The sequence below is a fragment of the Drosophila persimilis genome, unplaced genomic scaffold (assembly GCF_003286085.1).
Source record: "Drosophila persimilis strain 14011-0111.01,24,50 unplaced genomic scaffold, DperRS2 tig00000000-arrow-pilon, whole genome shotgun sequence".
Classification (NCBI taxonomy): domain Eukaryota; kingdom Metazoa; phylum Arthropoda; class Insecta; order Diptera; family Drosophilidae; genus Drosophila; species Drosophila persimilis.
The window spans coordinates 391304-418491 of NW_020825288.1; the positions used below are offsets into that span (position 1 = coordinate 391304).

The window sequence follows — 27188 nt, forward strand, 5'->3', positions numbered from 1 at the left end:
CTGTTGTTGCTGTTGTTGGTCTTCCTTTGTGAGTGTCCTTTTGAAATTGCTCCTCTGGCTGAGGTTGAGGTCCATTAAATTTGCGAGTGTTCGGGCCTTGCTCGGCCATTTATGAGGCTATGCATATGAAAAGAAGAGGGTCGACTTTAGATTGGGACTGCTAACATCGTATAGTGCATACTCATGTGTGTGTTTCTGAATTGGAAAATGGCTATGGAATGGAAAAGGAATATAAAGACATTTTCCTTGAAGAGAGCTGGAACCTTGTTCCTGTATAAATTAGTTATCTGAACGATGGTGAAAGAAAATAATTTAAAATTAAACAGTCCCCAGAAAAAACTTCATTATGATTCCCCAATTAAAAATAAATTTTCCCAAAGTGCTCATCACAAGAAAATCACAATTTCCCCTCCACTCATTTCGGACGATTTACCGCGGAAAAGTGGAATAATTTAAAAATTAGAGAAGACAAAAAATGTATTCAATTACCCGGAAATTTGCATAACTTGGCTGCAGGCAAATTGGCTTCCGACGCCAATCGTTGCGTCAGAAAAAAGATACAGAATGGCTGTAAAAAATGATGCAGATGCAACCACAGCGCCTGGCCTCCTGCCACCGCTGACAAATAATTGAAATCAATCAAAGTGGCAAAGGACTCTGGTGCTCTCCTCCCATCCCCCGTCAGACGCGTGTTGCAAACTAATCAAAATTCAATTTCATCTCTCCCCTGTACGAGTATCGGTCTCTCCATTAAAATCAAAATTCGCAAATGATGCGCATAATCAACTAAAAAGCGGAGAGCGGTGTTTCCCAGGCAGCGAACCGTGGAGGATAGGATCGGGATCGGAATCGGAATCTGTGTCCCTGTCCCTGTCCCTGTTCCTGTCCGACGACCTATTGATGGGTTAATTCGCCAACCGCCGCCGGTCCTCAGTTGGTGACAATTGAGAAATAGCCACACATTTGGCGGCTGCTGATGCTGCTGCCACAACATGTTTGCAAACATGCACCAACCTCTCCCTTTGTGGCGGTTGTTTTGCCAGCGGAGCGTATCAATAAATCCATTTAAAATTGCGTGCAGGCCGCGTGCTCTGCTCTGTGAACCCCCTGCCCAATCCCATTGAGGGGTCCATATCTGGAGTGTTTTGTCATTCTGGCTCGCATAATGCAATGGGAATTATGGCTGCTTAGTGCTCGACAAACACTCTATCCCATACACACACGGATATTGATATTGAAAATAAATTGCCAGCGACAGCAAAACAAAAGCGCCAAAAAGACGTCACCAATTGACATCGATACCCTTGGTCCCGTCCCAGACCCTGTTCTAGTCCCTTTTCCGGCCAATACTCGTACCAGCAGCAACAGCAGCAGTGCTCTGCAACCCTCAATTTAAAATGCAAAATCAAAATCAGAGTAAATCAATTTCAGTTGCAAAAACATTCGCCGGGCACGTTCTCTGATCCATTCCGTTCAGATTGGTCCCGCTAAGTCAGCCAATAAATCAAATTGCAAATTTTTTACTTTGATTCTCGTAGCCAGCAGAATATTATGCGCATATGGGAAGGCACACGGTGTATGGGAGACAGGATGCAGGACCTCATCTAGCCAGAGTCTAGTCTGTCTCCAGCACCTTCTCGGTTATTGTAATTTGTGCGAAATCCTTCAAATCCTGCACATTTATCAGGAATACGCGCCCATAAATCAGGACACATGCGTGCCAGATGAGGTGGAGTATGAGGAGGAGGACTCTCAGTCTTGGAGGAGTGCGGAGGGTGTGGCAGATATCTTGCCGCAATTTCCATTTTAAAATGGGCCATAAAATCGTCGCCAGCTCTCCACGGGCGCGTCTAATTTGCACATTTTCACTATTTTCCCCCACTTTTCCGCCTTTCCCTAGTCCCCACACTCCACTCGCATTGTTCTCGATTTTTTAATGTGGTTATTTATGCGGCCTGTTTATGATTTTATGTGCTTTCTATGCTAAACAGATCCTAAACTAAAGGTGACGTCATTTATCATGCACGACATTCGTCGGAATGGTTTGGCTTGGGGGCGTGGCAGGGAACTCTCGGCAGCAAAAGAATCCGCGTATAGATAATTATAAATTATTATCTCGAAGGATAATTGGGACGAGTGGGACTCACTGGGATTCGGGATTACAATAAATTAATCCACTAATGGGAAAATGAACAAAAGTAGTGTTAGATGTGCATTTGTTCCAGGATTCACTGTAGTAGATACACGTCCATAGTCTAACTATTCAATCGGACCTGCTTCTATTTGACTTCTAAGCCTTCAACCATTTTCTGAACCTTCTCTTGAATTCCTCTCATTTCTTATGAATCAGAGCTTTTCCCTTTTCACTGCCAAAAGGCTTTGAATCGACTGAATTTTCTAGTGAATTTGTGGATAATTCTGCTCCAATCTTTTAGCCATCTGCTGAACTTCCACTCAGGAATGTCAAGTCAATGGAAAACTTGGCTTGGCTTTCAACCCGTTGCAATGTCGTTACGCAAATGCTTTTAATAATTTAGGGAAAATGCAAACGTCCGACTCTGGCTGCCACATTACACATTACGTTCATAGATGTTCATACATATACGGATATTTAGATAAGTATTTACGAGTTTCCCGTCATGTTGTCAATATCAATTTGGCAATGACACACGCAGGCACCCGCTCAACCCGTCCACTATCCGCTTCAACCCCTGCAAGAGGAACCGTCGGTTGGAGACCAGTCCGAGACGACGCAACAAATCGCTGCAAATTACATTCATAAAATTTTATCACCCAATATCGGAAATGGATTCCTTGTTGTCCGGACGAGCCACCAGACTAATGGCCAGCGTCTGACCCGACGCCCGACAAAGGAACAGCAGCTCTCAACCAAGAAAAGTGGAGGCACCATCTGGGGCAGTGAGTGAAAGCTGCCATCGAAGTAGTTGTGGCAATTGCAGGGATTGAGAAAAGGGGTTGGCAGTGCCATTTGATGTCTCTGGTCGGTCATAAGCACTCATAATTTCATTATTATGGAGTGACAAGTACTCATCGGTCCGGCATTATGGAAATGGCCTCTCCAATGGGCACTTTGCGTGACCATTTCGAGGGTTCGCAATGGAGGGTTGATGGAATTTTAAGGTACTGTGACTAATGCCACGGACCGTGCACTGTGAACTGCTCCTAATTACCTTGAATTATTTTCCTAATTTTCCAGGGATGCGGCATTGCCAGGGCGATGATTCATCTAGCCAGCAGATTGGATCCCTCCCGGGGCCGAGGACAGCATTCAATCATGCCAACTGTTGCCATCACTCAAGCTCAATCAGTCCGGCATTCGCTCTTCGGGCTTCAGTCTTCCATGGCGACGGAAGGGTAAGGCGGACACTAAGGCTGAGGGGGCAACTGTACGAGTAATAAATGAAAACGAGAGCATTGGATTACATAACGCCAGAACGCCCTTTCTATGTCTGAATCTAACCCCACTCCCTAGGGTAGTCGGTCACTTTGGTCAGCGAATCGGGATTATGGAGCACATGAGTGCGGTCTAACCGCAGAAGGGTCCACGGAAGGACTCCCCCGGAGGTTGAGATGGAGTTGGAGATGAAAAGCGTGCAACCGCAAAACAGCTCTTAGGGCATCTCCGAGCTCTAAGCTCTGGGTAACCGGTTGATTACTGGGATCTCGAATTAATCAAGCATGGAATCGTAATAAGTGTGTGCTAATACTGACTTGCACATTTGCCGGGTTAATCTAGGGCAAGAGGGAGACTTCTTCTAATTGCCCGAGAAAGGAATCGATGGAAAGGGACAAGTCTCCCTGTCCCGATACTCAAACACTCCAAAGGTTTCAACAAATTACAACATTCAATCAATGCAATTTCCGAAATAAAGAAAAACACAAAGAAATCTATCAAAACCATAACCAGCACACCCTTGAGCAGACCTTCACCCTCGAAAAAGCTACAGGATAGCAAGGGTATGCCCTGTTTAGAAGAGAAGAGTGCACTTAAGAGTTGCATACAGTTTTGATGAAAACTGCAGACTTTTTAAGACATTTTATGCATATCTATACGAATATAGTTGCCTTAACTAACCTAAAGATACCTTTGCCATATATCATGTGCCATACGAAAGGTCCATTCTGACAGGCGACATGAGAGAGGACCAACATCCTGAGTATCAATCGTTCGACTGTGCTACCTCCTTAATCCTCCCCTGGACACGCAGCCATAAATTATCGGAATTTGGGGCATAAATCAAGACTGAAAGGACCACAAGTAGTCACATATTGGCAGCATATAAACTTTTCACTTTTCAATATTTGCTCGGACATCATCTTTTGTCTGGTTGCGGGTCCGGCTGCTGGTTTGGTTTATGCGTTTGATTCGTTTGACATATTGAAGTGGTCAAGCCTGAATCACCCACCACTCAGTGGGAGGGAGTTCCAGCGGGCGGTGGGTCAAAGTGAGGGGGCGTTTCCGAGTTTTTCGAGTAAAGGAACCAGGGCAAAGTTAATTGATTAACGACAAGAATTGTTGAAAACTGGAACAGCCCAAGCGAAGCCAGAGGAAGCCGTAGGTAAAACTGTTTATCTGTCGGTACATATCGAAGATTTGCACAATTTCCACGTTGATTTGTAGCCATTGTCCGGCGCAAATTGTCCAGTACAAGGAGAGGCATTGTTGGCCTCCTTCGGCCTCATGTGGAGAGGCAGCAGATTCTGAGACATTTTCTTTGTTGCAAATTGATTGGAATTTTATGAGCGCTGTACCTGGTCTTCTGGTGCTTCTCTGGTCAAGCCTTTGCCAGGACATAGTCCCGAGGGTGGATTCAACCACTCACTAAAACGTTCCCCCTCCGCTCAGAATCCCACTATCATCCACTTATACTTATTTATGCTTTTAATAAGCAGCATGACATGCTCTGCAAATGTCAAACCTCGGCTGTCATTCAAATGTAACATTTCTCCCCCTTATTCACTCTGCATTCAGGACTCATGCACAGGATGTGCTTGATTACTTGACGTCTACTCTCTCGCCTGGTGTATCCCATATATTAATGAAGGAAATAAATTTAATTTTGGCAATTAATGCCTGCCACAGTCCACTGGGGGTCTCGGTCTTTCCTCTGGAAGCAGAGAGAGAGAGAAAGACACAGTAAGCATCAGATGTCAGCACTCCTCTAAACCATATCATCGTCCTAGCAATCTGTCGGTTTATGTTTATCATTATTGACTCGTGAATAGTTTCCCCAATATTCGCCCAGCGCCAGAGCGTAGTCTGGGGTCCGGACAACATTCCGTAATCAAATATCGTCGCTGCTCCTTTCACTTTCACATTCAGTAAATTTTCGCAAATTGCAATAAAAATGGTAGAGAAAGCGACTGAGGGCGGGCGGAGGTAACGACGTTCCCTTGCCCCGAGGGTTGGCAACGCTTAGTCACCATTCTCATCATCATCTACTCGATGATTTTCATCTCATTGGTACGTAATTTTGTTGGCCCCTGGGCAGCTTATTGGATTCTTCGAGTGATACCTTAAGGCTCTTTATGAGTTCCTACCGAGGAGCAGCTGTCAAAGCGGGCACTCCTGGTCATTGAGTTCTTCCACTTTTCAGTTATTGAGCAAAGGAACGTTTCACGATTCGGGTCTTTATTGTTCCTAGTCTGGAGCTGGGCCACTTCAAAGACTTCAAACCTGTCAGACCTGTCCTTGACGGGCGTTAGGTGTGAAGTATCTCATCTCCCTGTTATTTCACATACTCTCAATTAGCGATGGAACAAGAATCAAAGAGGAATTTCCACCTCAAAGGGAAAGCGGTGGAAACTCAGCTAATAACCTGATTAGAGATTAGGAGGAAGCACCCCGAACCGAAGCTTAATTAAATGGTACGGTGGAGTCCAGGGACTTTCCACATGTGAAAGTGAAGCCACACAAAGGAGCAACAATTTCCATTTTCCCCGACTCGTGCGTCGCGGTTTACAGACTCAACCGACTTTCGCTCTTTTCGCTTCTGCCTGCCCTGCGGCAGGCCGCACAAAAAGGATAATGTTTCACTGGTCCTCGGCCCTGTTACTGGTCCTGTATTTCACATATATCTATTACACTCGACTGAAGCTGACCCTAAGGCAGAGGGAAACTGCATAGCGAATGGCGGATATCGAAGGGTGGCTAGCGATTAGTTGAGTCCAGAGTCCCAGAGTCCATCAATGGCACATCAAACTGTCCGAGCAATAACAACAATGGAACCATTCAATCAGCGAGCATAAAAACATAAAGAGATTTTAATTTTTTGATTATGTTCTCCCCCGACTTCTTCCTGTCCCATGTCCAGGACATGCGTGTGTGTCCCTGCGCTCCCAGGGGGAACTTTTCCATCTTCACCATTGGGAAAATCGTTAATCAATGAACTTCGTGCGTGCCCATCGAACGTCCCCCTTGGAAGGACCGACCCTTGGTCACTTCGAGCTCATTTGTGCGCTTAGCATAATAAAAAAATCAACATCGATGAGTAGTTGGCCGGAAAAACCAAGTTGATTAAATTTCAATGTCGATGTCGTGTCGGGAATTGAGCAGGAACTGGACCAGAGCCCGGACTCCAGTCTTTGCTTTGATTAGAGGGTAATGCGACGTAATTTCGATTTAAGTAATTTCCTGCTTTTCCATTCGTGCAAGAGAGTGATATGCCGTTGGATCTGGGTCTTGCAAACCGATAATTGGAGTCAATCAAGGAAAGGGGAGTGGGGTGAAGAACTTGATTACTTATAGGTCTTTAGTTCTTAAAGCTTAGATTGTTTCATCAAGCGGTTCCTTTGCCGTTACTTTGTGATTAGTTATAGTTTAATTACGATGTCCTCAAGTTGTTCTTCTATAGACTGCCTATTCCAGCGGATCCTTAGCGTTGCTGCCTTCCCTGGTTGGAAATGGGCTGTTCTGGCCCACCTCCTTACGCTCAATTTAACATTCGAATGCAATTTAGAGAATCCTTCTCCAGGCATTTCTCTCAGCGAACAACAAAAGACAAATCATTCCTATTAATTCCGCACTCGTGGAATGTTTCATTACCAGTTACTCCCTCCACACGCATCCACATCCACATCCATATGGATATTTGGGTTGTACGAGTATGCCTCCTTTTATGTGGATGGATTTGGATGCTTTGCTTACTTTTAATTTGCCTTCGCTGCCTTATTACGTTCATTCATATGCAAATCGCTGGACTGTAACACAACAATGCCATGAAGAGGGAAAAGTCACTGGAAATGTAAAGGAAAATGTAAGGGGAAATGGAAGAGGTTGCTCACATTGTTGATCCCTGAGCGATTAAAAGAAAACTTCAACTGCTCGACGGGCAAATGCTTAGCATATGAAAGCAGTCCTGGCAGCATCTTAAAGTGCCAGCAAAAAGGAGGAGGATAAGGGGATTTTCACCTTGTTGCCCAAAAATATACATATACATATGTACCAGGGAATGTGTGTAGCGAGCATTATAAAGTCCTCGTGGGGTGGTGTTTGATGTATTCGCTCGGTTTCTCCCACCCCTCACGCTAGTCGCTTTCTGGGGTTGGTTCTGCCTGCGCTGACTGTACTCGAAAATATCGCTGAGTGTACCAGTATCGTCGTATCCCATATCAAACCTGAATGAATCGCTTCCGCTTTCCGCGACTGTTGGACGGCATGTGGTGGCCCCTGGCCTGCTTTATAGGGCTACATACATTATAATTTTCCAACTTCAATTCAAATTCCGAATTGTATCGTTTCCATTTCCCATTCTCCATTTTACCTCCCACCCCACCCCATGATTATTGTTTTGCATTCGCTTTGTTTGGTGAAACAATTAATGTTATTTGCATAGTTGGTGGGTCGCAGGGTCTCATGGCAGGGAGAAAGGTCTGGAGGTCCGCATGTGGTCCAATTTAGAACGTTTTGTTGGTGGTCCCTGTCTCCGCCTGCGGCACTCAGTCCTTTCTCGTTAACTGGTCCTTTCGCTTTGGCTTTGGTGTTGGCTTTGTCTCTGGCTATCAAATTTTGTTTGACTTTCAAAATCTGCTCAAGGAGGGCGATGCGACATGAAGCCCCTGTAAGTGTCTGGCTGACAGCTTCAAGTGGTCCTTCTTCTTCTCATCCTCCAACTTTAGCTCTATTCTCCTACTCCCCAAGTTTTCCGCATTATCTCGAGTGCTGCGTGCTAATGTGCAAAAACTGTCGGAATTGAGGAACTATGCAACTCTCGAACCCGTGGAGTTAGACGTGGACGGGGACGAGAGCCACTTGAGGTCTTGGGAAAGTTGCCAAAAGGCGCATATCAGAGCACACATACACACATGTGGCAACACTGCTCTCACCTTATTTATTTGTTTCCTTGGCCAAATGACACGAATTTGTCATCTTGGTACAGTCCCCAGTCCACAGTCCCACCCCTTGTGGGATGTGGAATGTGAGATTCTCTCACATATGTCGCTGTTTGTTTAGCCACACCCTCCCGGACAGAACCTGGGGCGCTCTTTTTGTTTGCTCAGCAGTTGAAAAGTTCAATTAGAAATGTTACGGATTGGAAAAGCGCTACAAAATGCTATGTAATTAAGTTTTTCATATGCAAATTTGCCACACCGCCCTTTGTGTAATAGGAATTAAATATTCTTTTTATTGCGGGACCTGTTTGGCCCGAGGCCCTGACCCGTGTCCTGACCCAGTGGCCCACACAAATATTATTCCATCTTCCACTCCCCGTATCGTGGCCTCACTCGCGCTCGGTCGCGTTATTTGCAGTGGAACTCTGAAGTTTTCAATTGAATGAACAGATCTTAACCTCATAAAACTTATCATTCTGGCACTGTACAGGACCCCGTCGACGTAACGTTCAGCGGCAGCGAATTGCAATAATTTTGTTGTATTTTAAGTTGTTCAACAGCATGTTGCTAATTTCTAATAAATATCGAAAATGGATTGAAGAGTGCCTGGTCCTCGTCATACGCGGGGGTTGTTCTTGGCATATGCAAATTTCGGAATAATAATTTTCGCATAAAGTGAAAGTCTGAATATTCTTACACCACGTGCATGATTATAGCTAGATGGAGAGATGATGATATTATGGCTGGCATATTAAAAAAGATTCAGAGTTCAGCTCACTGGGACCTGGTGGGACTCTCATATTTGGTGGACACGTGCGGGGTCCCTTCTCTAAGCACCGTTCAGCTTGGTACTGCCGCATCTGGGTTTCAAAAGAAGAATTAAGCAACCTGCGTTGCAGTTCAATGCAAAAACTAGACATCGATTGAACGAATGCTTTGATAAAATGTATACCAGACAGGAAAAAAACATGGATACATGGGCGTTACACAAGTCCATTTTCCGCTGAAAATGGAATATACCCCTAACTCTTTTGGAGAATCGGGTCTACTACCTCACTCGGCAGTGAGGAAACACATACTGGTATAGCTAACATGCATGAGAACCGTTACAAGACTTGCAAATGCGATGCTGCTCGGACTCATGTGTTAGTGTTAATGCCTGAGTGTGGAATACAACAGAGAAATATACATACATTTATTGATACATGGGCTACACGATTTTACATGAATTCTGCACCAAAATGAACCGCAAAAGTATGCTTCAAACGCATTCTACAGAGTGCACAGTCGCGCCTTAAGTTAAGTGGAGACCTCGACGAAACGGGTGTCAGTTAAAAATCTTCATGCGCCTCGGTTTTCTGGAATGCTGATTCTGCTTTCTTCCGCCAAAAGCCATTCTACGGACGTGTCGTTTCGTATAATTATCCGCCTGGTGAGAAGGTATGGATTCATTTAAGATTTCATGAATGGAGGAATACAAGACCTACCGTGGTTAGAATATCAAAATGCTCCGAGCTGCGATGACGGATTGGAATCCCAGAATGTGTGTGGGAGTCAAAGTCCTCAACGGAAGAGCTCTTTTCCTAATGATACGCGAATGAGGTGTACTCTCTTGATATACTAGAGGAGAATGACAGGGTACCTGGCTTACCTCGGTTTCTGTTTCTTCTGCCATGGATGTCAGAAGAAAACTCAGCACAACTAGCACCAGAAAGAAGCTCCCCATCCTGTCTGCTTCGCTCGACTCAACCACTACAAGTGATAAAACTACTATTGTTGAGGCGAAGATACTCGTTTTATGAAAATGAAAATTCGTAGCTCTGATAGTAAAACTCTCTGCTCTGTGCTCTTTGGAAACAGCGAACAAATAACTGCTTGACTGCTATGCTTAGCTCTTATTTTGCGATAAGATGTACTGTAGGCAGTACCCAACTCGGGACATATCGTTTTCCTTGCGTTTAATTCTGTTTGCAATTTGAGTAATTCTTTCCCTCACGGACCATCCATTAACTAATGAAAGCGATCCAAATGCTTGCCATTTTTATATCCACTTATTTATATTTCCCTTTTTCACATTCTAATTTCATTGAATTTATACAACAATTTGGCCCAAATGTTACCCTTGCCCTGTCCCGAGCGCTCGGTCTTTTCCTTCCCTGAGGGGGTGCAAAGTGCTCACTCCTCATGCAAAGCATTTGCGAATTCGACCGAGTGGAGTGGAAGAGAATAAAGTGTAGAAGGCTGTGTGTACGAGCCCGTGTACGTATCCGTGTCCTGTCCTGTCCTGTCCTGGCAGTGACGTTTAATGGCATGTCAACGTCTGTGTCGCACGTTGGCATTTATTGATACGATCCGAGCTGAGTTAACAAGTCGATAAAGTTTTATAGTAGAGAGAGGGTCTCGCGTCTCAGCTGCGAATAAACGGAAATGCAATTGCCAATGTCATAAATGGAAAACAAAACAACGCTCTACCTGGGAGGAGAATGCCAAACTCTTCGCTTGGGTCTGGGTCTGGGTCTGGCCCGGCCATATGGCTAATTTCATAGCTCGCCTTCTAATTTCCCAATTTGAAAACAAACTTTCCACAATGCGAAGCCCAATACAATTATCAAAGTCGACGGAGGGTTGCCCGCGGTCGGCCAGTAAATTGATTAGAAGGCTTTTCCTCTTTCCTGCGCCTTTGTGCTCTGCCGTTCCTGTTCTGCTTTCCTGGTTCCTCTTCTCTCTTTAAAGTAGCTTAAATTGACTTTATAATTGCCGTGTGGGCGTGGCCATAACCGAATTATTCCGCCCAGTGGACCTTTCAATGGTCCTGCGGTTGCGAGTTTGCTTCTGTTTTGATTGACACGTGAATGGTGCCGCACGGCAGATGTACAACTCCATATCGGATCTCACAGAAGATAATACAAAAGTTTGGCTGAATTCTCTATCTAAAAAATCGAAATAACAGAGCAGCGGCAAAATGTTTCCCGAAAGTTGCTTCGTTACAATTCAGTTCATTCATGAGTGCATCAACATTAATCTCAACGATGCATATAAGACATGTACATACATACATCATAGATCCAGAGGCATCACACAAATATTCACCGTATCATTGACAAACCTTCGATACACAAAACTTGTATCATAGTGACGTCTTACCTGTTCATTGAGAAGGTTTCGATGGCAAGCCGGTTATCAGAGGGGAGCCCTCCGGTTCAATGTCACTCTTGTTTGCCAATTCCCATATCTATGCGCATATGTGCGTATGGGTGTATCTCTGGTGCGTGTATGTGGTTCAAGGTTAACAAAAATCGCCAACACTCGATAATGAGCTGCACAATCATAGCTCGTTGATGGTGTCGCTGGCAGCGCCTTGTTGTCTTTGCCCCGGTGTGGCCTACCCGGCGAGGTGGTGTCGCCGGCTGATAAACATCATGAATATTAATGCGGCATATCGCATATCGCACACATCAACATCAACATCCACATCAGCATGGGTACTGGCATTAAATCAAATCCAACCCGTCCAAGAGTCAAGTTCACTTTCACTCCCGCCTACCATGACGCACGGATAAGATGAGCGGCGACTGGCCACACAAGCTGCCCCCGCTCCTCCTGGCTCTGGCCGGCCAATTTTGGTCACTGGCACACAAATTGGCAGAGGGGGCTAAGCTTGAGCCCCACCTGCGCATCGCATACAAATGGATCGGTGGATCGTGTCTGGGGCTGGCTATTTTCGGCTCGAACGGAGGCCTGATGAATGGCCGGCATCGATTTGCATTCCGATTTGGTTTCGGTTTTGGCCTGGGAATCGGCTTGGATTGGCAGACATTGCATCATGGGCCCCATTGCCGCTGCTTTACGAGCTTCTTCGGCTACGTTTTTGAGTGCACGCGAATGTGGAGTGAAAGCAAAGTGTGGCAATCAATGACGACATCAAGACGAGACGGAGAAGATACTGCATCGGCATCAGGTTTGACCAGCTGTTCAAAGAGAGGAGAAACAGCTGATGGCTCGCTGCAGAGGGGGCATCTGTCTCCAAGAGGGGCACTCATCAACTCAACAGATGAGTCATTCGCAATCTCTTATTCCAGCTTCAATGTTTTTGCCTCTCCGCTTCAATTAGAGTCAACGGAGTGTACATTTTTCAGTAGTTTATTTAAATAGAAACATGTTTTTCAGACTTCTGTTAGCGCACAGTCACAGACACACACGCACACACTCACACTCGCACTCACATTCCAAGTAGCACTCACACTCATTCACTCCCACGCTTAGTCAAATAGTTGATATCTGTTAGATAATTAGCAAAATATGTACAAACAGATCTGGGCTGTCATTAGGCGCCAATTGTTGGAGCCCCCGAAATCTGACGTCAAGAGATCGCTGACTGCTGCTGCTGCTGCAAAACGCCAGCGATCCAATCCGTGTACTCGGCCACGTTCGTATAGACAGCGGGCTTTCCGGCCATGCCACACTGCGTGAATCCGTAGCTGACGACCCCATAGGCAACCCACCGCGAGTGCTGGCGATCAAAGTACATGAGTGGACCTCCAGAATCACCGGCACACGTGTCCTTGGCGTACTCTCCTCCAGCACACAGCTGCTTGGGACCCAGACGCACCCCGAACATGTCCAAGATCTTGGTGCAGTTCTCGTTTGAGACGTAGGGGATACGTAACTTCAACTTTATGGGGCTGTGTATGTTGATGAAGTACTTGTTGACTGACGATGGAAGAAGTATAGATAAGATTGTGATCCATGCAGTGTAGGGATATTTAAAGCTTACAAAGATCCGTTCGGCCCCAGCCGGATACGGAGAACATTTGGCCCTCTGCTAAGGGCAAAGGCGAAGTATTGTTCGGCAGACAGATGGGCATGACGAAGTGCGTAAAGGAGACTGGATGCTTCAGCCGGATGATGGCTATGTCGTTGAATTTGTAGTTAGAGTGCTCCTTGTACTCGGGATGCACATGAATCCGCTCGTATCCGATGTCCAGGGCAGCATCCGCACAGCTGAGATAATTGGGCTCCTCGATGCAGTCCGGTTCGGTCTTCACATTGAATTCCCCCAGACGAACGTGCTTTCTGAATATAAAAAGATGATGATAAAATGATCTGAGGACACGATCTATGGAACCACTCACAGGCCTTGCCGTTGACGCACTCCCTCGCCCTGGACACAGTGGGCGGCAGTCAGAATATGACGATCGTCGATCAGTGCTCCACTGCAACCGTAGTCATCTGTGGAAAATAAGAAAACGGGCTAACATCTGAAGTGTCTGGGAGTAGGATCAACGACTCACTTGAATTGTACACCAGGAGGGCCAGCCAGGGATACTCGTCCAGTTCGGCAATCTCTCCACCGTAAATGCGGTTCGTGACCTGCTTGCCACACTCGTTGAGCAGATTGAATCCCGTGCTGGGCTCCACCGTATGGATGCGCCGCTTCAGCTTCTTCCGCTTGAATCGGGCGGTGACGTCGAGAAAGCGGCGGTACTCGAACTTGGAGAACTGCAGCACCGGGAAGAGGTAGTCTTGCCCGTTAGCCGGGCAGCAGACGAGCGACTCATAGGAATCCTCCTCCCCGTGTATCTCCATTTCGCACTGCACCTTCTTCAGGAAGTTCACCTTCTCGGCGGGCAGATTGGTGACATTTCGCACCTGTAGATAGGCCGCGCACTGGCTCACCTGGACGCACACGCCTCGCTTCGTCTCATTGGGAATGTCGCAGGCCTGGCGCTCCGGCGCAGGGTGCTCCGCCTGCGTGGAACAGCAGCCGAGCACTGCCCACAGCGTGAGCGCTGCCCACTGCATCGGCAGTCAATCGATCGATCGATTGTTGATTGTTGACTGTTGACTCTGACTTGCGAAACCGCGTGGCGAGAGAGGTTTACTCTACGCAATCACAATCACAATCACTGTTACAATCGCAATCACTATCTCAATCCCAGCCCCAGTCCGCCGAGCCGAACGCATACACAAATTGAATCCGCTCGCGTGAACGCTCAGCTGTGTATTGAATTTGAATGCGCAGAGCGACAGACCCAGTGCCAGTGGCAGTCCCATAGTCGCGGCCCCAACCGAAACCGAAACCGCTGAAGAGTCAGAGAAGTCGGAAGAGCCGAAGAGCTCAACCTAAAACTGAAGCTCAGGTGTCAACAAATGAGCCGTTAAACGGTATCGATGCTGCTGCTGCTGCTGCTGCTGTCGCCCCCGCTTCAGTCTCACACGAAAACGAGTCCAAAACTGCAGTCGGAAGGCGGCACTGAAACGGGAGCAGCAGCATCGCCCGATAACTGGTCCGGCTCGGCTCGGCTAGGTTATGCAATTCTCCAGCTGGTTTCACTTTCGTTCGGGCCACGACACGAGCGCCAGTTGGGAAGCGGCGAGGTAAAGCTTTGGCCCAGAAGTGTTGCCCACTTTTAGGAGGAGCTAATTGGCAGAAAGCTGTGGCTCACGCTTTGGCCAAAGTCCAAGCCGTTTGCAAACACCTGACACCGGAAGTTTTCTTGTGGTTTAGCCCATTAAAGCGCGGAGGCAATGTCAATGGCAGGCGCTTGCTTCGACCAACCGGCTGGGCTGGGAAATCCAAAGGTTTTTCAGAACAGTTCAATCACTTTTGGGGCGGAAAACAGCACCATCGTTGAGGTTACCCTGTGATCAAAGGCATAATAGATATGAAATAGCAAACCAAACGCTTTTAACTCAGGGTTTATATTATTTGATTATAGTTTAAATATACTCGGATAATCTAAGTTAGGTTCTACATTAATCTTAGACAAAATAAGATCACATTTTGAGCTTTGAACTTATGCTAGCATCTGCTAGATACCCTATCCAGTAGGGGCTCTAAGCCCTCACATTCTGTCTGATCCAAATGTCGTAGGCAGTCACACTCGTATAGACTCCCGGCCAATCCTTGAGGCCGCACTTATAACCGAAGGAGACGATGCCCTCAAGGACCCAGGCATTATCGCGGAACCGCATCAATGGGCCACCGGAGTCACCGTCGCAGCTGTCTTGCCTAAAACGTCCGCCTGCACACATCTGGGTCGGCTCCACATTAATCTTAATCTGGGCGAACCTTTGCCGGCACCGCGCCGGCTCCACATAGTTCACGACCACCTTCTGCTTCACCGGACTCCTGGCCATCTTCAGGGTACGTCCCCAGCCTGCCACTGTGAACTCCTGACCTCCCTGCCGCGACTCCGGACCCACGACTCCAGGTAGGCATATGGGGCGAATACTGTCCGAGTAGCGTACATTCCGCTCCAGGCGTACCAGGCCGATGTCGTGGATCTGGTTGGGCGACTTCTCGCTGTAGAGCTCGTGCACTCGGATCTCCTCGAAGCCCAGGCGCTGGGCCTCCGGAGAACAACCTCCTCCACCGCTGGGACAGTCAACCGCACTGCGCGTGTCGTGCTCGCCCAAACGAACCGAGGCGCTGTATGGAAAGAAAGATACACAGGAGAATGAGCATTTAAACGGTGATCATTAAACACTAGAATTAGTCTGCTAATTGGTGCTTGAGAACCAACCAAAATTAAGAGCGTAGCGTCAGAGTACCCCCCAGAACCCACTTTGGCGCCCTGCTCCATTCGATCGCTCCAGCTGATGGTGAATCATAACCAGCTAACAAGCAGCAAAACACTCCGGATCTGGTTTTTGGCCGTCTATCGAGCTAATTAATATTCTTAAAATTAGCTGAGAGTTGAACTAAAACAGCAATGACTGCTTGGCAATGTCTTAGAGCTCTGGGGATCCCTTTGATCTTGATTATTACCCGGAGAAGGCAAGTCGTTTCCCGGAATTAGCGCACAAACAATCGTGAATAAGCCACTTTCGCCCATTAACTGGAACTGGAACTGGATTGAACGGGAATAGTCATACGAGCATACATATATAGCAGGAGCTCGATTCAGCTTGATTCAGCAATAATTTGGTTGGAGTCGGGCTTTTCAACTACCACCCATTCATGAATCGGATCAATGGGTTTGTGTTGGATACTGAAATTCCCGCTTGGCAACGACCGAAATTCCAAAATTCACTTCATCTGTTAAAATCATTGGAGTTCTTAAAACTGTTGACCAAAAGCGGCTAAAAGGTGGAAATCCCCTTTGGCCCTACCTTAAAATTAGGAATCCCAAAAATAATTGCTAAAATCAAGCTTTACTTCAAATGCTAAGATCCTACGCATTTCGTAAACTTTCCTAGCTGAAAACCAGTCCAAGCTAGAGATCCCCTCTAAACCAATCAACAGAACTCTGGATTTACTTATGGAAACTACAACTTCATAGCAGGAATCCCCTCCTACAGGTTCATCTCCAAATGCACACTTACAGTGGTCCAATCTCCCTTTCGATGCGTCCCGTCAAGCAATGGGCTGCTGTCAAGACGTACCGCTGATTGATTAGCGATCCTGCGCAGCTGGTGGAGAGGCCGTTGCCGCTACGTCTGCGGTACTCCATGAGCACCATCCAGGGAAACTCGTTGAGATCGGTGTCCTCACCGTCGTAGATTCTGTTCTTTATGGCAACACCACCGCAGGTGGGGGGCTGCGGCAAGAGGCTGGAGCCATCGCTGGTTATCGACTGTCCTCTCGGCTGTGTCTGAGCCGGAGTACTGTCAAATCGTTGGCCATTACCGCCAAAATTCCAGGAGCGGCGTGCTTCATTCGGAAATGCGAAATTGTTCGGCCTCTCCTCCCTCCAGTCCACACCAAATCCGTCATAGTCCGCAAAGGAAGGTGTGAGGCGCCTGTTTCTTGTGTAGCCCGTGTCCTGGGTGCAACAGACGAAAGGCCGGTTGTCAGTACCCATCCCACAAGCCGAGGCCTTGAGAAACTGCTTCTCCAGCGTCGAGAGGCTGGCCTGCTTCAAGACCGAGTAGAGGGTCTGGCACTCGTTGATGTGCACACAAAGACCGGCCCGCTGGTTCGGGTTCACACATCGGTCATCTGGAAGAGCAAGGGAAGAGAAAAGAGACACCATCAAAATCTTGTTCTTAGGGGAATCCCCTTGCGACATTCTTGTGGTCGACTGTCCAACTTGTACATTGATCATTTTAGAGGAGGGCCAATTCTGTGATTCAATCCAGCCATGCACATTTTGATCACTAAGCACTTCACTCTGGGCTGTACCCCACTTGAGCGTTGCGCGTGCACCGGCTTCGCCAACTGGTCCAACCGGCTCAATTAGAATTATTCACTACACTCTCTCGCACTTGTGCGATTCCCACTGATTTTGGGGTATTTCTAAAGCGATATCGCTATCCACAGACATTCCAACGAACTGGAGTTGACACTCACATTGGGCCCTTGCAGCTTTGGCAATCAGAATGCAGAGAAATACCGTCGCGAACACCTTCATTTTTGGGTAATAAATTGCACTTATTCACTTGGGATCGAACGATTCTACTTGACCCATAAAATGGACTGTGAGATGCCTGCATTTTACGCCAGCTTTTTATAGCCGCAGCATCAACTTCAGCTTCAGCAGCAGATCAAGCTTCGTTCAAGCCTCGTTTGTTCCGAAGCGCGGTTCTCGAGCAGAAGCCGAGGGCGCAGCGATCGGGTTTATCAATGAAGACCGTCTGTTCTCAGTTCTCTCCGGGGCGTAGTTTGCGGTTAAAGCATTTACTAGCATTCTGGTCAGTGACTAGCCATAGCCCGGAGAGATGCACGCCACTGGGCAACACTGAAGGTTTTCCATCGAGGCCGGACTACCGAAAAATTATGCTAAAGGGAAACATCCACAGAGGGAGCAATGAACTATACATATATAACCGATGACGTCTGCCCGGAATTCGAATCTCGTCACACATTGATTATAGAGGAAGTAGAGTTCCAAATAATATTTTTATAAACTATTTTCGTGGTACACTCATCACCCTGGCGTGCAATAAAAGTGTTCTACCATAAACTGCCGGTGCTAACGGCATCCCTTTAGGGATTTGCCCATTTGTCATGCATCATCTGCAATAGAATGTTTGTACACATTGTACACACATATATGCTCGAGCGATATCTCTAATGCAATTCGAGATCTTCTCAGTCATTCCCCTGTACGCAGTGTGATTTACCCGATCAACGGAGTGTTAAGTCTAACCAAGACTGGACTGCCCGTCGTAACGAGGTATCAGTCGCCGTCATCTTTTAAACCCGTTCCTAGTGCGTCGATTGGCCTGTGGCTCGGAAAAATTACACAAAATTTTCCATAACTATAAATACACTGTTAGTATTGAGCACAGCCGTACAGTTTCAGCGGCAAATCTTTCCCTTGCCATCATCCTGCCATTATTTGCGGTATCAAAGTCAGTGGGAGCTTAGAACTATCCACGGGGCTCGTCGGACATTTGATACTTTCATCTATTCCATTTCAAAGGTCTTTCCGCATCTGGGACCGCAAACCCTTTTAATTTCCTGACATTTCCCTTTCATTACGTTTCGGTCCGCACCGCGGGTTGTTAACGAGATCAACATGTTACCGCAAAAGGGTTTATGTTGAAAGCGGAGCACGCGGGAAATGTCAACGCCAGATAAACGTTGTCAGTGCCTGTAAGCGGGACCGGAGTCAGGGGTCTGACTCGTTTCGCGGTTGTTAATTAGGCGTGGAATATGGAAAATATAAAGCATCTCCTGCTGTTGCTCGAAGCAAAAAATCTCTTTCGTTTCTGACAGCGGTGGGATTCGAACCCACGCCCTTTCGGACTGGTGCCTAAAACCAGCGCCTTAGACCGCTCGGCCACGCTGCCGCCTGTCGCCGATCTGCCAGAGGATTGCTAACGCCTACGACAACAAATAGCTAGAATATTTTTCAAAGAATGAGAACAATTTTATCATCGCATCGCTGTTGATGTTTCTATTAAATTATACCAAAGTACAAGTCAAATACGCAATCTGTGATATCTATGAACATTTCCATTTTTACCATATACGTGCGCATTCTTTCAACAATTGGAACTATATTAGTGAGCGTGATTTATTTTGATATGACTTTATGTAACTGTGTCTATAAATAGAAAGTGATAAAATAAAAAATTGAATTCAAAAAAGAAGAAAAAGAAATTACCACTCAGATGTGACAGCGGTGGGATTCGAACCCACGCCCTTTCGGACTGGTGCCTAAAACCAGCGCCTTAGACCGCTCGGCCACGCTGCCTCTGACCGTTGAGTGCCAAAAGCACTAGTTAAGCGCACGGCAGAGCCCATACGGAATATGAATTCTGGCATAGTTTTGGGGATGATTTATGCAGCAGTGTTGCCAATGCTCTCACAGAAAAGTAGTAGAAAGTAGTAGGAGGCATGCGCATGTAAATAGAATTCATTGAATAAAACGAATGTTTAAAAAATTTTTTTCGAGAACATAAGAATTAATGTCGCATTACTACATATGTACTATAGTGCGATAGTAAAAGCGGTAAAAGGAAAATACTTTACGACTGCCTTCGCCATCGAAGCGATTCTAATTCATTGACAAACGCATTTTGATTTGGCGATAATGAGAGTTGGGTTTGGGGTTACAGCAGGGCAGGACACCTTGGACTGTACTAACCCCTGTTCCTGTGCCCTTTCCAGATGTCGTAAACACCCCACGTGGTTGTTGGTTTACGATTTTAGCATTTCGCATTGCCGTAAAAAATGATTCTGTTGTTCCTGCTGTCACCGCTTTGTTTGGGTATAGTATACCCTAACAGCGGGTATTATAGTGTACAGATGGAATAATAATTTCATGAATTAGATCTAAAGTCAAGTCTATATGGCAAATATATTATTGTTTAATATGTCTAATAGAAATATTTATATATTCCTTTGGGCGATTAGCAAGATTTGATATTCCTATGTACTATTCCTATAATTTGGTGATTCTGCAAGAGTATTCGAAATTTCGTCCGCCAGTATAATCCCCTTCTTGTTTTTCCTAGACAGAACAGTAGCAAGTATTAACAGCAACAGATTTTATAGCCTTTTTATGTGGCCATAGCTTCGATTCGCTTTTTACGAGTATTTTATAACTTGTTTACATTAGGCGAGTGAGGGATATAACCCCAGTGTCGCGTAACAGGAGTGCTGGGAAGCGTTTTATGCAAAAATCTATCGAATAGCTGGCGTGCTGAATAAAAATGGCAATAAATCGGGCCAAGGGCTGCGGGGATTCCTCTGAGCGCGACCAGCTGCCATTGACACATATAGTCGTATGGGCATTTCAGATCTGAGATTGAAGCACCGCAACGAACCGATTCTCCCAGTGGGGCATGGCCAATGGGCGAAGAAAGTCTATGGAGAATCGCGGATTAAGTGGATTAGGTTCTTGCCTGCGCGGCTTCCGTTCAAATCGGCAAATGGGTCATACGAGGCAGGTGAGTCCGACAGTGGCATCAATAATGGCCCTTTTCGCCCTGATGCTACTGGTCCACCAAGCCTCCTCCATAGCAGAGGAACAGCAGGAGGAGAAGCGCGTTGAAACGGCCATGCATCAAATGGCCAAGGATTTGGAATCCGGGCGACGCATAAGTGCGAAGCAGAGTCAGGACATCGTAAAGCAGTTTGTAAGTCATCTCCGAACCGAACTTCCTCACACTCAACACTCATATCACCTCTCATGTCGCGCAGGAGCATCTCGGGGAATATATAAAGAAAGAGGCGTCAAGCAAGAGGGGAATTAATCTAATCAACGGCAAGCCCGGCCAGGTCTACTCCATATATTTCGAGTTCTCCAACCGAAAGCACTCGAAACGAAGGAGTTCTTAAAAATCAAAGTTGAATAAACATCAGAGTGGATGCTGCACTTTGTTTTCATTCAGTTAGCGAAAAAAACAGATTGCAGATCTCAGAGAATATCAGTTGGCATCTTTTTGAGAGTATTTCCCATCTATCCCCGGTTCAAAAATTACCTAAAACTCCTGCTCCGTTTCCGGGAATCTGGATCTGATCTCTGGTGGAGAGTACAATCGATGCCCAAGATTGAATGGAACACAAACGAGCTAAATAAGTAAATATTCACACTTTTCATCAAAGTTAGCCGCAACGAATCGATTTTCCAGGCAACCCCTAACCGACCGCAGCCCTGCTATGTGCTATGTCAATAGGAAGATGAGAACCGTTCAGGTAGTACTCGTAAAGTTCCTGCTGTCGCCTCTGCTGATTCTGGCAGGTGTACAGACATCGGAATTCCGCGATGCCATGAAGAAAATGGACAAAAACATGAAGATAGCCATCCAAATGGGAAACGAGTTGGAGAGATATTTTGTGAGTCAAATGAAGAGGCATCTTCCCGGCATTAACACAACTTTCTTCAGGACCAGGCGACGGGAAGTCCTGGCCAGAAGGTGTTCAACATCAAGCCGGCCAAGAACGCCTTAATCCGCTTCAGTTACTCCAAGCCACAAGGCCACCAGGACTTGGAAAACTCCAATGGCAAGCGGCGCCCGTCAGTATCCGCCAGCAGCGCCACTAGCAAGCGACGCCAGCAGCCAAAGTACTTCCTGAACTTTAACTTTAAAAACCATCGAAGGTCTAAGACGGATGTGGATCAGCCGTCGACCACCGTTCAGCCAAGAACGGGGCGGGCTCGTCAGAAGAGACTTCGCAACGGAATGCCCAATCCCTTCAAGTTTTTTCCACTTAAGGGCGAAAATATCTAGCAGTGACTATCATTTTTATTTACAAACCAAAATATTTACTCGCTGATAAGAAAATATTTGATCAATCGATTATACCCCATCCAAAAAATCCCAATTTCGACGATTAGAATTTGCATGACTTATGCGATTCAAACTTAGTTAAAATTAGAAAAAAAGCTATTGGAAAGCTTTCCTCGAGTCTAGAAGCCTGAATACCCAAGGAGTATCCGAGATAGAAAATAATATAGAAAGGGGAAGGAAACATACCTCAGCATATATGTGTGTAGGTACAGTCTTAGCTTGATCAATACCCTTAAGGAAGTTTGTCCTCAATGCAACTTCCGATAACCGACCAGACGGAGAGCGACCACTATAGTTTTATCTTTGCAAAATTTGTAGTTGTTATCCACAAAATGAACGCTGTCTGGGGGCAACAATTATTAGCAGGAACGTTTGGTTCTAAAACGGATCGATCACTCCCACGCCTTAGATAAGAACTTTGACCAGACTGGAAATTTCGAAGTCGTGGCTCGACCTGCCCGTGGCTCAGTGCAGAGATACTCATATCGGAATTTATATCTTGGGTATATAAAGGGTGCAAAGCCCAAGAATATATTTAGTTAAAATAACAAGCCCGATATTCAACCATGAAGTTCATAATTTCCCTGCTGTTTGTGGTGGCACTGGTGGGTCAAAAGCAGACCAGCGCCAAGAGCGTGTCCAGTTCTCTGGTAGGTTGTCGTTGTCTCATCTTAGAGCTATCAGTTTCATCGGGAATTGTGTCTCACATGTACATTATTTCTTTAGAGCCATTTGGGCAACGAGATAGGTCAGGACGCCTCAGAGTTTGGCCACGAATTGGGAGACGAGGGAACACAGTTCGGACACCAGGCCTCCAATAGCGCAATTAACTTTGGACACGAAGTATCCCAGGAAGCGGTAAGTCAACGGAATGCTAAAGACTGGAATTATAAAAGGCAAGATTCTTATTTTTTTGCTAGGAACAAATTGGCAGTGATGAAATTGGTTCTCTCGAAAAGGAAATGTCCTCTGTGAGTTTAGCAAAAATGAAATAGAATATATCCTGCAGAATGCTGATTTAATGTTCTCTTTTAATCTCATTGCAGTCATCCTCTAGCTCCTCTTCCTCGGATTCTTCAGCTACTTCCGCTTCTTCAACTGTTAGTGAATATTTGTTCCTTCTAATAGTATTTTATGCATCCATCTTTTGAATCCATTCTACAGAACTCCACAACTGATAAAGTCGCTGCCAGTACTGACCAGTCCACCAACAAGGTTACCACCTGCACCTGCAGCGAAAGCGTAGATAACTCTGGAAAGGATACTTCTACTGGTTCCAGCAGTGCAATTGCCACTGCCAGTGCTGCAGGAAGTGTGGCAGGATCCGCAGCCAGTGCTGCAGGAACTGTTGCGAAGGATGCTACTGGTGCTGCCGAGACTGTTGCCAAAGACGCCACCAGTGCTGCCAATAGTGTTGCCAAGGATGCCACAAATGTTGCTGGCGATGCAGTAAAGGTAGCTCACGACGCTGCTGATACAGCTGCTAATGTGGGCCAAACTGTTGCCAAGGATGCAGCCAACACTGCTAGCAATGTGGCAGGTGATGCCGCAAGTGTTGCTCAGAATGCGGCTGGAGTAGCTTCGAGCGTGGCTGGAGCTGCCACCAATGCTGCAGACACCATTGCCAAGGATGCAAGCGATGCTGCGAACACCATTGCCACAAATGCATCCAACCTGGCGCATTCGATTGCCGGTCTTTTTTAAACAGAAAAATAATGAAATTGACATCGATTTATTTACTCAAATATCGTAATGAGCATAATTAATTCCATTGCGATTCAAAATATATTCAAGTGCTTGCTCTCCAGATAGCCGCGGGGTACACCTTGTTTTGACTCCCTTACACATGAAACAGTCTATTTTCGGCTCCCTGAGATTAAAAACCTCCGACACCCACTCGAGACTACAAATCCAAGTTCCTATAATACCACAGATAGGTGGGGAAATACGCTGACTTTAGTCAGATAACCAATTCGGCCATCAATCAAGACCGCCTGCCAGTTGGGCTGAATCATGCCTATTACTTGAGTCTGATTTGTTTTTGATACTCGTACCTCCTGCATTCTTGAACCGATAAGAGTAGACTATAAATTCAGCATTTGGCCCAGAAGACAAACAGTACTTCATTGGTAAACAACATGCAAGCGACATTCAAAGCTTTCACTATTTTGGCCATCGCCTTAATGACCCACCAGGTCGCTGCGGGCACCCTTAGCTTCGGCAACTTTATGGGTGACGTGTCGCAGGTGGCTGTGGCCGGAGAAAAGGCTTGGCATCAGCTGGCGAACGCTGTCGGAGTCTCTCAACCCGAAATTGTTCAACCGGAAACCCTAAACATCCTCAGCGATATGGCCAATGGTTTAGGAGATCTGGCTGTAAGCCAGTCGATTCTTAAATAGTTAAAATGTATTTTAAGCAATTTTATCTCCCCTAGAATGCCATCACCAGCCTGAGCGTCGAGACTGATTATGTCCAACCCGAAGCCTCAAATCTTCTCGGGGATGTTCTGGATGACGTGGGCACTGGGTTGGGTGATTTGGCTGTAAGTTTTGAATCTTACAGAAACCTGGACAGTGATCTAAAGCTTTCTATTTCTAGAATGCCATCACAAGTCTCAGTGTGCAAGTGAAGGCCGGACCACAGGCTCGGAGTATCTCTGTAAGTGATCTAAAACTGCATAACCTTTGACTGCTGACTGCTAACTAGTTTTGTGTGTTCTTTCCGTAGTCTGACGGTGCTTCGATCATAGCCGAAGGAGGAGTAAGTTTCCCTCTCCGAATTCCGCCCAAAGTTGTTCTCAAATATTTCGTTTATTTTCAGGCTGTGAGTGCCAAGACGATCGCCGCTGCCGCCAATGCTGCTGCCCCTTATATCAAGAAATTGAACGAGGGCCTGGGCGATCTGGCTGTAAGTGGTTCATCTTTCAGCATCGCATCCCCGAAACAGTTGCTAATCAAATGAGTACTTCCTCCCGCTTCTCCTCTTCCCATAGAACGCCCTCACCAACCTCTGAAGAGACAGGAGGTAGAGGCAGTGGCAGAGGCTGAGGCAGAACTTTGAAGCAGTTCAATTAACAAATAAATATCCAATCGTTTGGTGAGCTTAGTGAGTGCCTCTTTTATGTTCCAATTTGGGGCGAGGTTTATCAACAAGTTGGGCATCAATTAGTTGGGTTGTTTTGAAATTCAAGAACCATAAACAAGGTCACCCCCAGATCCAGATGCAGATGCTGTCGATCCACAGGGAATCCGAATCAGTAGAACCCAGGGAAGCAGCCAGAATGGAAAAGGGGTCAAATGATACGAGCGAGAATCAAACTCGAAACACGTGATTCCCGGCGACATTAGGGGATCAAATTACCCAAAATAAGAACAGCAAACAACAAGAAGTTTACACACATGAAAACTTTTAAATAATTTAGTGCACACTTGGAGAGGGTATTATAATTCTTACCAGAAGTTTGCAATGTATAGATGATAGCTTCAGCTACCATATATTCTACGGTTGATCAGCGGTGATCAGCAGGCCTTTCCAATCATTCAGAACTGCTCGATTGCAGGAAAGCGAACTGCTGTTATAATATACATGTACATATGTATATTAATATATGTACATATATTATATGTACTAAGTTCACATAAAAGATCTGTATTGAAGTGTAGCTCTAACTTCGGCTCTGCTCCCAACGCTAGATCTTCTTTCTCCTGTTATTATTATTATGACAAGTAGGTTGCTTTTGTTCCCATTCTTCCCACTCCTCGAGCGACCGGAATTGGGTCACCGGCAAGGGAAGCTACTGATGATGGGGGTGCCTATGGGCAGGGCTGCTTACTGCTCCGGAAGACGTTGTCGGGGGTCGTCTTTATGGTTGCCGTAGTGCTGCCATTAAGTCGCTTTATTGAGCGGCAAAACTTGGATTCCCGACCCACATCCGATCTTGGGCTACACTCACGACTCTCCCACCGAGAGTCGTGCTAGCTGGGGACCTGTAATTATGAAAATTAACAAACATTTTGGTAATTAATTTCGGCAACCCTTTGCCCAGGCTCCGTGGCACACATAATCCCGCAGCAATTAAAATGCACGGCCGCCATCCAAGTTGGGGCACGACCGAGTGCGGTGCGTGTGACCATTAGATGTTAATATTATAATAGAAAACCATTTTAATAATTTGTGACACTGTCAGCCCGTCAGCCAGCCAGTCAGCCAGTCAGCGTTTGGGCCATTAATTGGCGGTTTGACAGCTGGAAGACCTCAAAGCGGAATTCATTTTCGGATCGCCTCGCCGACAGTTGTGGGTGTGATTCGGTAATTGAATCACACACATCGAGCCATTGCTCACAGATTCATTCAGTCATGCCTATGTGTAGGTATCACATATGTATATGTACGCCTATCTGCGCAGGTATGGGACTCGATGATAGGAGTTGGCGAGATGGCGGCTGGGAGGGGGTCTGCGGAACAGGACAGCCGCGTAAATCGGGTTTGCTCGACAACCGGTTTCGAGCAGTTTCTATGTTAGTGGTCAAGGTCTAAGGAGCAGCCGACAGACGGACACTTGGGCGGACAGATGCGGACAGATACGGACAGAGAGAATGCAGCCAAAGTGGAAAAAACAATAACAGCAGACTACAAGGTGGGGAACGGTGGAGAGCAGAAGACAGGCAAAGAGCTGCAGAAAGCCAAGCGAAAATACGTAAATGGGCTACAACAAAAACCACAAAGGCAGAAAACAGAACAGAACCAAAAGGAGTCACGAGAATTGCATAAACAATGTATATTTTGTATAAGAATACAATATGTGTGTGTGTGTGTGTGTGTGTGTTTGTGAATTGTATACATACAGCGGGTTATATACATATGTACATGCATATGTTTATCAGGGAGGGAAAGATCGAAGTTCTACAAAGTTAGGAGGGTTCTTCACTCCCATATGGGATAAGTAAACGATGCCACGAATGGAGATCCCACAGATATATTTATGTAACCCAGAGTGTACGAATGATGAATAAACACAAATAGATCGGAGGGATAGCTTATTTTTGCAAAAATTTCACCCCGTTCTTTTTGATAGCAGACTAAGTGTGACTGCTATACAAGAATTTCAGATTTTCGATTATCGAAAGTCAACCTTGAATCACCCTAGC

At 46.2% G+C, this 27188-nt stretch overlaps 6 protein-coding genes and 2 non-coding genes across 8 annotated transcripts; 4 read left to right on the plus strand and 4 right to left on the minus strand.

Annotated features, from left to right (window-relative positions):
• Positions 1–12476: 12476 nt before the first annotated feature.
• LOC6595345 (phenoloxidase-activating factor 1) lies at positions 12477–14342 on the minus strand. The gene is made up of 4 exons (XM_002020520.2): positions 13644–14342; positions 13485–13581; positions 13127–13425; positions 12477–13062 (listed from the first exon to the last, which is right to left on the minus strand). Exons 1-4 carry the CDS (start codon positions 14152–14154, stop codon positions 12713–12715), a joined length of 1257 nt encoding a protein of 418 aa, XP_002020556.1. The 5' UTR covers positions 14155–14342; the 3' UTR covers positions 12477–12712.
• A 693-nt stretch (positions 14343–15035) lies between these two features.
• On the minus strand, positions 15036–17744 carry LOC6595344 (serine protease 7). Its single transcript, XM_002020519.2, has 3 exons — positions 17648–17744; positions 16681–17296; positions 15036–15784 (listed from the first exon to the last, which is right to left on the minus strand). The coding sequence occupies exons 1-3, from the start codon at positions 17706–17708 to the stop codon at positions 15190–15192; spliced, it is 1272 nt and encodes a 423-aa protein (XP_002020555.1). The 5' UTR covers positions 17709–17744; the 3' UTR covers positions 15036–15189.
• A 1268-nt stretch (positions 17745–19012) lies between these two features.
• Positions 19013–19092, minus strand: Trnal-uag. Its single transcript has one exon. It is a non-coding gene; the product is annotated as a tRNA-Leu (tRNA).
• A 327-nt stretch (positions 19093–19419) lies between these two features.
• Trnal-uag lies at positions 19420–19499 on the minus strand. Its single transcript has one exon. It is a non-coding gene; the product is annotated as a tRNA-Leu (tRNA).
• Positions 19500–20677: 1178 nt separating this feature from the next.
• On the plus strand, positions 20678–21118 carry LOC6595341. The gene is made up of 2 exons (XM_026995298.1): positions 20678–20886; positions 20951–21118. Exons 1-2 carry the CDS (start codon positions 20680–20682, stop codon positions 21086–21088), a joined length of 345 nt encoding a protein of 114 aa, XP_026851099.1. The 5' UTR covers positions 20678–20679; the 3' UTR covers positions 21089–21118.
• Positions 21119–21456: 338 nt separating this feature from the next.
• Positions 21457–22067, plus strand: LOC113567438. The gene is made up of 2 exons (XM_026995274.1): positions 21457–21586; positions 21637–22067. Exons 1-2 carry the CDS (start codon positions 21521–21523, stop codon positions 21979–21981), a joined length of 411 nt encoding a protein of 136 aa, XP_026851075.1. The 5' UTR covers positions 21457–21520; the 3' UTR covers positions 21982–22067.
• A 540-nt stretch (positions 22068–22607) lies between these two features.
• LOC6595340 (circumsporozoite protein) lies at positions 22608–23745 on the plus strand. The gene is made up of 5 exons (XM_026995407.1): positions 22608–22691; positions 22768–22899; positions 22962–23012; positions 23088–23141; positions 23206–23745. The coding sequence occupies exons 1-5, from the start codon at positions 22608–22610 to the stop codon at positions 23743–23745; spliced, it is 861 nt and encodes a 286-aa protein (XP_026851208.1).
• Positions 23746–24209: 464 nt separating this feature from the next.
• LOC6595339 lies at positions 24210–25146 on the plus strand. Its single transcript, XM_002020516.2, has 6 exons — positions 24210–24416; positions 24476–24583; positions 24640–24699; positions 24769–24801; positions 24862–24948; positions 25034–25146. The coding sequence occupies exons 1-6, from the start codon at positions 24225–24227 to the stop codon at positions 25052–25054; spliced, it is 501 nt and encodes a 166-aa protein (XP_002020552.2). The 5' UTR covers positions 24210–24224; the 3' UTR covers positions 25055–25146.
• The last annotated feature ends 2042 nt before the right edge of the window (positions 25147–27188 follow it).

Coding starts and splice junctions, on each gene's coding strand:
- LOC113567438 (XM_026995274.1), top strand. CDS start 21,521: ATGAAGAAAATGGACAAAAACATGAAGATAGCCATCCAAATGGGAAAC. Junction 21,587..21,636: donor ACGAGTTGGAGAGATATTTT/GTGAGTCAAATG, acceptor AACTTTCTTCAG/GACCAGGCGACGGGAAGTCC.
- LOC6595340 (XM_026995407.1), top strand. CDS start 22,608: ATGAAGTTCATAATTTCCCTGCTGTTTGTGGTGGCACTGGTGGGTCAA. Junction 22,692..22,767: donor AGAGCGTGTCCAGTTCTCTG/GTAGGTTGTCGT, acceptor TTATTTCTTTAG/AGCCATTTGGGCAACGAGAT. Junction 23,142..23,205: donor CTACTTCCGCTTCTTCAACT/GTTAGTGAATAT, acceptor TCCATTCTACAG/AACTCCACAACTGATAAAGT.
- LOC6595345 (XM_002020520.2), bottom strand. CDS start 14,154: ATGCAGTGGGCAGCGCTCACGCTGTGGGCAGTGCTCGGCTGCTGTTCC. Junction 13,582..13,643: donor CCTCCTGGTGTACAATTCAA/GTGAGTCGTTGA, acceptor TATTTTCCACAG/ATGACTACGGTTGCAGTGGA. Junction 13,426..13,484: donor GTGCGTCAACGGCAAGGCCT/GTGAGTGGTTCC, acceptor TTTTATATTCAG/AAAGCACGTTCGTCTGGGGG.
- LOC6595344 (XM_002020519.2), bottom strand. CDS start 17,708: ATGAAGGTGTTCGCGACGGTATTTCTCTGCATTCTGATTGCCAAAGCT. Junction 17,297..17,647: donor CAAAGCTGCAAGGGCCCAAT/GTGAGTGTCAAC, acceptor TTGCTCTTCCAG/ATGACCGATGTGTGAACCCG. Junction 15,785..16,680: donor GAAAGGGAGATTGGACCACT/GTAAGTGTGCAT, acceptor CTTTCCATACAG/CGCCTCGGTTCGTTTGGGCG.
- LOC6595341 (XM_026995298.1), top strand. CDS start 20,680: ATGGGTCATACGAGGCAGGTGAGTCCGACAGTGGCATCAATAATGGCC. Junction 20,887..20,950: donor AGGACATCGTAAAGCAGTTT/GTAAGTCATCTC, acceptor CATGTCGCGCAG/GAGCATCTCGGGGAATATAT.
- LOC6595339 (XM_002020516.2), top strand. CDS start 24,225: ATGACCCACCAGGTCGCTGCGGGCACCCTTAGCTTCGGCAACTTTATG. Junction 24,584..24,639: donor CTGGGTTGGGTGATTTGGCT/GTAAGTTTTGAA, acceptor TTCTATTTCTAG/AATGCCATCACAAGTCTCAG. Junction 24,802..24,861: donor CGATCATAGCCGAAGGAGGA/GTAAGTTTCCCT, acceptor GTTTATTTTCAG/GCTGTGAGTGCCAAGACGAT.